Source organism: Leptosomus discolor, chromosome Z, assembly GCF_034619465.1.
Source record: "Leptosomus discolor isolate bLepDis1 chromosome Z, bLepDis1.hap2, whole genome shotgun sequence".
In the NCBI taxonomy this organism is placed as follows: domain Eukaryota; kingdom Metazoa; phylum Chordata; class Aves; order Leptosomiformes; family Leptosomidae; genus Leptosomus; species Leptosomus discolor.
The window spans coordinates 32,077,674-32,090,131 of record NC_141419.1 but is presented as its reverse complement, the minus strand read 5'-3'; the positions used below and the strand labels follow the sequence as shown (position 1 = coordinate 32,090,131).

The 12,458-nt window shown below is 38.0% G+C and overlaps 1 protein-coding gene across 1 annotated transcript in view; it reads left to right on the top strand.

Moving 5' to 3' along the window:
* The window catches only part of MAN2A1 (mannosidase alpha class 2A member 1), a 126,694-nt gene that overhangs the window by 101,934 nt on the left and 12,302 nt on the right, over window positions 1-12,458 (top strand). Inside the window, exon 19 of the mRNA XM_086480083.1 lies at window positions 3,013-3,146. Within this exon, the coding sequence (XP_086336209.1) occupies window positions 3,013-3,146 (134 nt within the window). The remainder of the gene's footprint in view (window positions 1-3,012; window positions 3,147-12,458) is intronic.

Sequence of the window (12,458 nt, the reverse complement as noted above, 5' to 3'; positions counted from 1 at the left end):
AGGCAAATTGCTCATTTTATACTGCTACCGGAATGAGGAGGCATTCAAATAAAGCTAGCAAGTACTTGGCAAAATAATACATATAGTTTAAGATGTATAATTCCTTGCTGTGGTTCAATATATTGTGACTTTAAATTTACACAATTTTATATTAATTAGAATTAATACTTGGAAGGAAAAAACCCCATCAGAGTCTATGCCAAAACCTGCTTCCCAGTTTCTTTTCAGAAAAATGTTGTATTAATGTCTATTCTGACAGAAGGTGAATACTGTACTAGATTAATAGCAGTATTAGCAAACCTAAATCGTTGTAGGGCAGAGTTAACCCTGGCTGATGCTTTAATAAAGCCATTGTCAAAAATATAAGCCTTTTGTTCCAAGACCACCTGACACAAGACCCAAAATACTTTTTTTTCCCCCTCATGCCTTCCATTGCTAGAAACGAAATTCTCTTTGGCTGATCTTGTGAAGGAACTTGACAGGACCAAGTGTTTGTAGGTACTCACTGCATAGGTATTAGAGACTAAATTAGTGAGTAGAGGCTCCATTACCTTATAATAGCATCTGTATTTGTTCATTAACAGTCCTAGTCTCTGCATCACAGAAAAATGCAGCATCTAAGTCCACAGAGACCCCACTCTCTTCAAGTTAGGGAAGTCAAGGCTAGTGCTGTTTGACATATTACAGTTAAGTATCGGGGAGAAACTGGCTTTATGTGAGCATTGGTTTCAATCTGGTCAGAGGACATTAGAGACTTTTCTACTACTCAGTTGAGTGAAAGTGCAAAAGTTGTATCCCATACCTGGTCATGGCATTAATTTCATAACTATGTCACCTTTGACAAACTCTATTATAATAGTCAGTCAAGGTTGAGTAATAGCAACATCAAATGTTTACTCTGCGCTCACTAAAAAAAAAGGAGAATGTATTCATCTGACTTGTTATCTTTAGGTAATATGTCATGAAATGACTGTGTTCACTGCCTTTGTCCTGAGGGCATGTTGGACTCATTAACAGAGAACAAAAATGAGTCTGAAAGTTCTGTGGCTGCTGAAAGTCAGATGCTTCATGACACTTCTTTTGAAGGCCCTTCAGGATCTCAAAGGGATCCTGGAAGAAAATTCAAAAATATTACAGTTAGGCAAGTGCCTTCAGTAGCTGTGTATGTGTGTGTCTGAGACTGTGGCATAACACACCATCTGAGATTTATATGAACAGTTGATTTTTTTCTCACTTCTCATTCTTGGATTATGGACAGGTTCCTTACTATGGAGCAGTTAGTTAACACTTATGCTGTCAGATGATCTCAGCAGTATGGAGTAGGATTTCTCACTGTATTGACATCAGTCTTCAACTTCAGCTGCTAAGAAACTTGATCAAAAACTGTAAAGTACCTATGCCGCAGCTTTATTCCTACATTTCATCTCTCTTACCATTTGTGGAATTGGATGCATAATCATTTTTTAATGCCGAACATCCTCCACCTTGTAAGCTCCATCCAGTTCCACTCCAGTTTACTATTTAGTAGATTACTCTCCATACCTCAGGAAGACCTCCAGGTAGATGGGATGCGCCACTGTCATTTAGAGGTGCACTTCCCTGCAGTCTGACAGATAATTAATGGGGTAGCAGGGATCATTTATGTCCCAAAGCCTCATGCAATATACTTTTACCATTTTTAAGCCTGAAATTTCCCTAAAACAATCTTTTTTAATCTTTGACCCATTTTTGAAATGTTTTTTGTGCCTGACTTTAGCAGCACTGATCATTTTGTTTATATTCACAACCACCTTAAGAATCACAAAGCTTTATTTTGTCAGCCTTCATTATCATAGCTTCTTAAAGAATGTTGGGTATACAGTGAGATAGTTTTGAATCTAGATCTTCTAAGTTTTCTTGAAAACTTTGACAAAAGTTTATCATGTTTGTCCTTTTTACTATGGTTCTAGCTTTTTTCAGAGACTTATCGTATCTGTCTGTCAGCCCACATACATACAGCAATCCATAAAGACCATCAATTTGAGGCACAATCCTAGCTTTATACCTTAGTTCAGAATGGTAGTTTGTTTCTTACTCATTGCCAGCTGACTTCTGTCCTGAATACACAAAATTGGACAGGTATTTGTAGAAAAATGAAGAAAAGAGGCAACCTTACTAAGCAGCCTTTTCTAGTAGTTTAATTGTGTATTTCTTATTTAGGAAACAAGTACTTCAGTCTTCCAGTTTTATTTAGGAAACAAGTATACTTGTTTGAAGATTCAGTTTCCAAAAACTGTAACAGCCTTAATTACATGGAGCTGGTTTTCCTCTGGAGATACAAAATTGAAAAGAGATGAACTTCATCTTCCATAAGGCTAATTATGGTTTAACATCATGCTGAAAGAGCTATTCTGAATAGCAATGCTACAGTTCAGTGTAAACTCAGAACTTCATACTCAATGTTCATCTGGTGCAAAGTTCTTTCATATTCCCACAAGTGAAAACACTCTTACAAGATGGTGTGACTGTATTTATATACTGATACTGCCTACCTGTTTTACTTCTGCCTCCAACTGTGAAAGAAAAACAAAAAAAAGAAAGGAAAAAATATATTTGGGAGGTGCACTGTTTTATGGAGTGTAAGATGAAGGCAGTTCTACAGAAGGTCTCTCCATACAGCTGCAGCTACCTGGGGTGATTCTCCTCTTTGCTTGGTGTGCCAAGTGTCCTTGTTACAATTAATAGTTAACAGTAATAAGTTCTCATGCTAAACTTCTATTTAGACTCTTATGTTAAAAATTTGCAGGACCTTCTGCTGAAGGGCTTATGAAACTTTTTTGGATGGCTATAAACGGCCTAAGCCCAAAGGTATTAACTGTTTTCATAATCAGTCCTAACAATATTGATCTACTATTACTCTTCCATATGCAAGACAAAAATGGTAATTCTTTATATTTCAGGGTATTTTTCTTATGTTTAATAGAAGCTGTACATATTCTTGTTACCAGTGTAATCCCTGTATTGCTCTTTAAGGTCAGTTGGAAGTGATCATGGATCGTCGACTTATGCAGGATGACAACCGTGGTCTTGGACAAGGTGTCCAAGATAATAAGATTACAGCTAATATCTTCCGACTTCTGCTGGAAAAAAGACATGGAACAGATGTGGTAGGATTCACTCTCTGGATTTTTCTGGCTAATTAAGATGTAAATATTTGTTTCTGTTGCAGCAGCAGCGAACTTGGTAAAGAAATCATTCCATGGAACTAAGGAAACGTAGCTTCCAAGAGAGTTGTCAGCTTGCTTGCACATTCCATCATAAAGACTTGATCTTTCACTGCTACTTACACAAATACATGCAGTGTCTGCTTTTTCGCTCATACTTCAACACATGACTGGGGTACTGTTGTGGAAGTCTCTTTTATTTTTTTTTTTCTATTTTTCATTTTTTTTAAATGAGGAAGCTTTTAAGAAATTGCTAGTAAGCAAGACTTCTGCTTCTTAACAAAATTAACCAAATCTGGACAAAGGTTGACAAATTATTTTGGATGAATTGAGAGGAAGGAGAAAACATCCTGTAAATTTAATTTTCTTAGGAAATAAGATTTAAGTGGAAATATTTACATACAGGTTTATATCCTTCTCACTTCATTATGATTCTGGGAAAGTTGAGATAATTTTATTTTAAGTGTTGTTTTTCACTTGCACAGATCATTTCAGTTCACCTTTTTCTGTATTAGTCTTTTGAATAACTCTTCAATTTTCTTTCAGTTCTTGCATTTTCTGTCTTTGCATATTTACCTGTCATTTTTGAGGACAAAATAAGTAGTGCATCTTCATACTGAAGCAGTAGAATTATGACGACGGCACTGGGTATATTGTAAAATCATCACATCGCTAAAGATGAGAGGTTGTATACTGAGCTGCTAATGAATATGCAGATAAATTGAAATTAATTCTGGTTTATAATGGGTATCATTAACCACTGTGAGAGGGTGATAATATCAGACTTAAAGCTAATTTCCACCACTTAATGATTGACAGTGGGTTTTTTTCAGGTTGTACATGTCATTATGATTTTCTGCTTCCTCATCCTGTATAACACAGGCAGCATATTAACTGCATATAGCAGTGTGGTGTGCAAATATCTGAGTTAACTTGAAAGAAGCTAACGAATTCTTCAGCAGTCTAGCTTTGACAACAATGAGCATTGCACAGGTTAATCTACCTTCGAAAGAAGAAACCTGCAGAGAGATCTGTACTGACACAGAAAACTTCTTTAGTATCCAGGGTAATTTGTGTTGTCTTAAATTAGAATGTGAAGCAGGTAAGTAAGAATTATTGGACATGGAAATGTATGTTTACGTTAGCAAATAATTTGAAACAACAGGAGGACATCAAATTAGTTAGTGCCATGGTGCTTGCATTGACAGTGTGTGCAGTTTTGGTATTTTCCACAGAACCATAAAATAACTCACTAAAAGATATCTGGAAGTCTTCTAGTCCAGTCCCTGCTCAAAGCAGGTCTATTTTTGCGTCAGAACAGACTTAAAAAACTGTTCAAAGTATTCATCATCCATTCAGACTGTAATGGAGATGGGAAGGGTTAGAGCACGTTTGGTGCATACCTCCAGGGAAGCTTCTTGGTTACTTTCTTCTAAGAGAAAAGCAGTCCATGCACACTGAGACTCCTCTGCAAACTAGCACAGTGCCTGGTTAAGTGGAGTTGGCTGTAAGTTTAATTTCACAACAGCACCACTGCTTCAAACCGAAACACTCCTTTGGAAAATAGATTGAGATTACCTCAATTAGAACAATGGCAGACTAAACAACTCTGGGATTATCTGGTTAGTGGAACATTTATATGTGTGTTTGTATACATTTACCAGTTTGTTCAGGATACCAAACAGTCAGACATCAGGTCAGTAGGATAACAGTGTATTTCCCTTTTCTTATTAAAATCCTCTTCCTTTCCTTCATTTTTGAAAGATTCTGTGCAAGTTGCTGAAAGTCTTTCAAAGAAGAAGGGACAGTTACCTGCTATGATCGAAAGTCTTTGAGGTGGTTTGGGTACCTCTGTTCCAGCATCTACCTTCCTTCCCCTTGACCCTTTCTGCTGAGTTTGTAATGGTTTTAAATAGCTGCAAGCTTTTAATGGCAGTTTGTTCTTACACAGTCTTGCAGACTTGAAAAGAAGGGGGATCAAAACTATAAAAGACTGGGCACAAAAGTGCTGTTGGCCCAACTCATAAGTGTGCACAACTCCCAGGAGCCAAGCAAGCTGTTCTAAGGAAACATTATGCGGTCCTGTGTGACCTACTCTAGGTGGTCCTGCTCTGGCAGAGGGGTTGGACTAGATGATCTTTCAAGGTCCCTTCCAACCCCTAACATTCTGTGATTGTCTTTCTGGAATTCCCCTTTGCTATTTTGAGAGTGTTACAGCATTTTGTTTTTCAAAATTTATTTGACTATTGGTAACATTTTCTGGTTCATGTAACTGTTTCAGATGTGGTAAAGCAAGGAAGAGTAGTAATCCCGTTTCTGTTTTGTTAAATATACAAACGTATTTTTTTAGTGCTTTGTTACTCAGAAGGTAGTTGTTATAATAGCTCTGTCAGAAAAATTATGAAGAAATTATATGCAGTTTATATGTGTAATAGGTTGCAGCATGACTCATACACTGACCCTGATTTTGTTGTCAAGCCCTATTTTGTAATTGACTTGAGGAACCATGGAAGCTACAAGAGAAGAGAGTTTTGATCACTTGGCATCTTTGCCAGTGCAAGCTTTTCCTAAAGTGTATTCCAAAATATTTCATTCTGTCTTTTCTCAAAAACAGTTCTGAAGAAGAGGATTTTTTCTGCTCTCTGGGAAACTTCTCCATAAAAGGAGTGTGAAATGTAGGATGTGCAGTTCTTAGAAATGAAAATAAATGTGCATCACTGGTGTAATTACTGTGGAGTTTTTTGGTTATGGCAATATCAACTAAAAGTTTCTTTTAATTTACATCTCCAAAATACTTTTTTCCTTCCCAGCCCCATCCTGAACAGTGTATTTTAATGACAGAGTCAAACCACATAAATGTCCTGAAATGTGAGATTGACCTGTCCAGTGGGTAGGTAGAATTCTTAATAATTGCTGGCATACTCAGGGAGCTTGTATTCTACTAAGTCCCTAATCCTAATGTTACCTGGATTTTGGCTCTTGAATTCTAGCTCATCTAGCTAGTAGTAAATACTCATGCTGTTATTGGCTCTGTGCAAAAGACTTCAGGTTGATTTGTTTTGCTAAAATTATTTTAGTCTCCCCCCCCCCCCCCCAGCTGGACTACAAAATGTGTGTTCAGAATGGTAGTATTGTTCATTACGTAAGCGATGTCTTTAGTAAGAGCTAGACAAGTCTTACCTCACTTCACATTATACTCATCTGATCTATGGACATCTGTTGATGTTGTTACTGTATTGATAAAGTTTCTGTACGGTTCTTTTTCTCCTCTTACTAGATGTTACTAATTCTGCCTATGTGTTCATTTTGTCCTTGCAAGCACCTTTTGGCTCTGTATATCTTTTTGACTTCTCTTCTAATATTCATTCTTCTTTTTCCTCAGATTGTTCAGCAAGAACTGAATGCATTTCATTTTTAAATTGAAGGGATTATTATTTAGCTAAGAGGGAAAATGAGTACAGTTATCAATACTTGTTTGTCAAAAGATTAAATGTTTCTTTAACAGACTATTTTACATTTATTATAAGTTTTGTGAAAAATAAGCATTGATACCTTTTTACTTTCTCAGCCTTAGTGTGTTATATTAGTATAAGAATATGAATGAAACAGGATTTGGTAATACCTTTATTTCATCAGTGACATAGGTGAAAAAAAGATACCATGCCAGGCACACTTTCTTTTTCAGATGCCTGTTTCATACCTTGCCTTGACTTGCTCAGTTTATGTAACTTGATTTATAGCCTAGTCTCAAGCAGAGAACCAGGATTCAATGGCTCAAACAGGTGCCATGATTTGGGGCAGGTTGTTTAGAGAAACAATGAAGGAGGCAGTTAATAAAATCACAAATATGAGGCAGTCAGATAACCAAACTCCTCTTCCACCACATACAACTATTTTTTTTCTCATTAAATATTTGTCAGTATCCAGTTTCTCTGAAAATATGTCCTTGGTGATATAGCCATTTCTGTCTGATTATTGAGTTGTATTTGCCACTTACTTGATGTGCAAATTTAGAATGCATGTGTATGTTTCACATGGTAGCTATATACTATTCTTGTGCATTGCTGTGCTATGCGTAATCACACCTTAACAAGCATAATTAACTTGATGTTTCAAAAAAGTAGAAACTCAACATTGGCTTAATTGCTGACATTTAGAAGAATTTTCAAGCCCATGTGTGACAATCACAAATATTCTAATATAATTTTTATTTATGACTACAATAGTGAACTCATCAAATATATACAAAATCTTGAACTTTAAAGTTTTGAAGTTTTAAGGTGGCCACAGGAGGAAAAAAAAATACATTTCCCTGTCTTCCTCTCACACAGAACACAATGCATCTTCTTTAGAGCCTTGCCACATATATTTAGTAATTAATTTGTTTCATTTGAAGAGAGATTCAAATATATGTTAGTTCTTTACAGCTTTGTTTAAAACACTACATTTAAATTATCATTACTGTTGCTGCTATATAGATGATACTATCTTATGCTGGAAGTTTGTGTCTGCTGCTCAAGAATACTGTTTCCATCTCTTATTTATCTACAAATACAATCTGCTTTCAGGCCAGCACCGTCCTCATTACCTTACAGCTTAATTTCTTTCAAATATTGTTTTTTCTTCACACTGTGTTGCAGAAAGGTTCTAAACAAAGATGTATATGTCTCCAAGCTCCATCCAGAGCTGTAGGGAATGAATGTTCTCACCCTGCAACAGGGCAGCAGGCATTCATAGCTGACTTATGGTGAAGTTCGTAGTACCGAGGACTGCCTTCCTCTGATTTCGGAGCTTAGAGCTATGTCTCTCTTGTGGGGATTTTTTGGTGTATGTATGTACTTCTCTACGGTGAATTACTTCGGTTGGTTTTACTTGTCTTCATATGTGCATACCTGTCTGCCAGCTCTGTTTAGAAAGAATTTTACTTCAGTAGTATGCATAGTGTTCAAGCTTGGTGTCTCCACTTTTAGCCCATATAATTCATCAAACTGGAAGGGTAGACCTCTTTAAGGTCTTTTCTGAGCTTCTCTGAGCTGGTGCAGTTTGAGGTCTTAAATTTAAACCTTTCTGTATCACCACTTCTAGGAAGGCCTATGTATTCCTGCTGCAAGGTCTGGCAGTAGGGCAGAATCCTTAAAGGAGGGAGAATGTCTGTGTCCAGCTGCTTCTTGTAGTCTCAAGTGAAATAACTCTCAAGGGATAATCTTGTTGCACATGGGACAAGCAGTTTCCATCAGCAGCAAGAACTTCACATGAGCAGCAGACTTCCAATGAGGTAGCCTCTCTGGAGGACAAAAATTAGGAGATAGCATTGTGTAGTTTCTGTCTTTATCATCAGTTTGGTGACCTACTTCCCCATCAAAGGAGAACTCCAGAAAATTTCTTATCACTGTGTTCTGCCATCATTGGGAACAGGATAAGCTCTTCCCAGTCAACAGGAAACAAAATCTAGCACTGTGTCCCTTCCGCAACTCTAGCATGGGTTGTTTCTTTAGGCATTAAATCCCTCCTCCTTCCTCCTGCACCATTATTGAACAATTTAAACACTGTAAGAAGAATTAGAAGAGAAGAAATAAAATTAGTGTGAGACACTATAACTAAAGTATAAAGAAAAGCATGTCATGCTGTCTGTTTGCTTTTGGGATCCCTTTCATCGAACTGTACTGATGGCTGCATATTGTCAGCCTTGGTAATTATGGTGGTGTACTTACAGTCATGGTCACTAGTTACTTTCTTTGCCATCTGCAGTCTTCTGTAGACCAGTGAGCAGAAGTTATGGCATCTGATTAAAGACTAATTAAATTAAATGTAAGGACCTGACAGTCATCGAAGGAACAGTGGTAGGTAGAGGATGTGAAGGAACCTAACCAGAGAGGAGTGGAGCATGCTGAACTGGCTGCTTCTGAGACCATGAAAGGAAGAAGATTAGATTGTTCTTGGTGTGAAACCCAACAAGACAACTCGGCAGAAATCACTTTATGCAGACTAAGGCCATCATTGCCTAAAGGGGTTCAGGACTTACAGGATTTGGAGGAGGGACAGAGTTTTGGACTTGTTTTGGTTTTGTTCTTCTAAAAAAAAAGTTTGTTGTAGGGTGTTCAGTGGAAGGAACATAGGATAGGAAAGAGAAGGATTGAGGAGGAACAAGGGGTAAAAGGGGCATAAAAGGGTCTGATCAAGTCCAGTGCTTGATCACCACAGCCTATCCTATATTCTTAAGTCTGGTTTCTGTGCAAGTGCACAACCTTTTCTGAATCTGTGTGAACCATTAGCCGACTTCGGGTAAGATTAGGAAGCAAGTAGAATAAGCTGCATGTCAGCTATTGGAGAGAGAGACCATGGAACTGAAGGACCAGGACATGGACTGGTGTAACTGTCTGCCAGTTGCGGGTGAGACCTATATTTTCTGTGTGTGCATGTAAACTGCTAGCAAACTTCAAGCTGACCGGTAGGGGATCAGCACCTGGAAGGATGTGAAGTCTGAGCTAGTGAAAGGTTAAGAGGTCTAAGGTCTATGCCTGGATATCAGATGGACTTAAAGTCTACACTGATTTTTGAGGAATCGGTGGTTGTTGAGAATACTTGTGAATCAAGAAAATGGGGGTCTTTGATTAGTGAACGTCTGACCAGATCAGCTGGAGGGCACAGTTATGTTCAGATTGCTGTTCTGCTCATGTTACTGAAGTGCTCTGTGTTTATGTGGGTGCTGGTGAAGGTGCTGCCCTCTGCTTACTTGTATGACTGGCCGTGTGTGTGTGTGTGTGTGTGTGTGTGCGCGCGCCTATTGGGAATACATGCTCTGCCTTTCTCTTGCCTGGTCTTGGAGGAGCAGAACCACAGCAGACTCCTGTCTATCATCCTGGGATGAGAGGAGTTCCCTTGTCTTAGGAGTTACCAAATTTGGCTCTAGCAGACTGAGAAGAACTTCTGTGGACCCAAATTTCCCTGGGTTTGGTTACCTGTAACAGTCCCAGGTTTTCTTACCTGCAGTCTCAGTGCCAGCTAAACATCTACAGGCAGTACACAAACTCTGTACTGATTTTAGAGTCACTGAACCAACTCACAGCCTCATGGATATTTTACAGTGCCTCAGAATTTTCGTTTCTTCTATAATCAGCCTCCTGGGACCCCTTTCACCTAGTGTGACAGGAATGCATTTCCAGTGTAACAGCCTCCAAATGAATTGACAGAAAGCTTTCTATTCTCTGAGGTAAACAGGTAATATCAGTTTTTGTCTGCTCAGTTGAGTCATCTTTGCTGGTCACTTCCATAGCTATCAGAAAACCCTAAGCATTCCAGATCATGGTTCTCAGTAAAGGACTTGAAACACATTGCCAAGAGAATTTATGCTTTGATGTGCAAAATTGTAATGTAACTGATGAATATTTCAGTGTTGACAAAAATATATATATGAACAATTCAGGCAGATCTAATCCTTATATTTTTCAGCATTTTGCCCCCCAGGACTTCAGGAAAGACTGATGATCTAGTATAGCAGAAAATAATCTGGCATCAATATTCTCCTTTATAGTCTTTGCAAGACTTCAGGATAGCTGCCTGCTCAGTACTCACATTTGTGGCTGTTATTTCTGGTTGTGCTTTATCCAGGCCTCCCTAAAAATCTAATTAATTGTAGAGGACCTGCTTTTTTACAGAAATTACCTGAAGATTGTTCTGCTGAAGATTCTTGTGCAGCTTTGAGGTCCTAAGTTTTCTGAACCCCACTGCTCAGAGAAGATCCTCCTGTCAATTTACTTGATTTCCCTACAAAATTCCCTCTGCAACCACTACTCAGTTTGAAAGCTGGTCAGTTGGGTTTTTTCTTTGACTCATGGTTATATCAGCATTGTGTTCTTGGACACTGAAAAGGAATTATTCACCTCAGAAGAATTAATCCAATTTTCATTAGCGACTAATTGCTATTTGTTACATTATGCGTGTAAGGCTCATTATCTAACATCCTCCTTAAAAGCACTAGGAGTTTTTACAGGCACCAAAACTCTGGCTCCAGAAGTTGACCTCAGAAGAAAGGGAACGATACATCCATATCTGAAGGACTTTTAGAACTTGTCAGACTTTTTGTATTACAATGTGTGACTTTGGATGAATTTAAAGCAAGCATCTGATTTTCACTTGTTGAGGTAACAACCAGGCAGTCTTGCATTTAAAGCCTGCAGCTAAGTTGAAACCATTTACTGCTTGATGTCAGTTTCTTGATGTAAATTTCTTGATGTCGATGAACTTGACGAGTATCAGTCCCAGATAAAATCTGAATTTCTCTTCCAAGTTGGGAGCTTTAGGGCAGTGTGTATGCAAGAATATTGTGCAATTTTCTCACCCTCTTCCTGTTTACCTCCTTCCTCAAGTGGGGAGCACTCTACATAGTTAAGGATTCAAGATGTGTGCATTTGGGGAAGAATGTGTGTAATTTTAAAGTTAAGGCATCTCTCCTTACCTGTCGCTTAGTTTTGTCATGTGTTGTAAAACTGTATATTCATGTAGTCAATTATTTTGTCTGCCATTTGTTTCTCGCCTACAAGTAGGCTAGCACAACCTGTTTCTCATGTAGAAGCAGCATCTCATCAAACATGTAGATAGATTGTCAATTGGATTGTGCAGAAGGAAACAAATTTTTCCTTCTGTGTTTGTCTTTGGGAAACTTTAAATTCTTTGGATGATGATCTTGGTTGCTGTCAGTTGCGAGATTATGATTGAGAGATATTTAATAATGTTGTCTCCCTATGTTTTGAGACTAGAGGTGCTCTGAAGAATCTTTTTACTCTACAGATTAGGTTTTCCAGTCCAGAAACATTCTTCTTTTAAGAGTACTGCCAATTGGTTTTCTGAACCTGTGATAGAGAAAGTTGATAAAAATTGTCTCCTCACACAGCACAAGAGTGAGAGACTTTGTCCTTTCAGGAATAGTCCAGGTGGTTTGGTATCAGACTATTTTGATGTGCATCCCTTGATTTAGCAGGCCCAGAATTCTATCTGTTTCCAGATTTTATTTGAATGTGATGTCATCCAAAGTCAGCATCCACATTTCAGCATGTTTGCTCAGATATTTTGGATGCTGGTGGGGTTTTGGACTTAAAGTAAATTTCTTTCCTGACTAGGGTTGTTCGCAGCAGAGAACAGTCTAGAGGAGGAGTAAATGGTCAAGAATTGTGATTGATATTCTGTCTGCCTGAGATTCCTTTCCTTACTTTCTTATGGGAAATTTTAGACTACTTGTCTGTGTTGAAAAGTTAATTG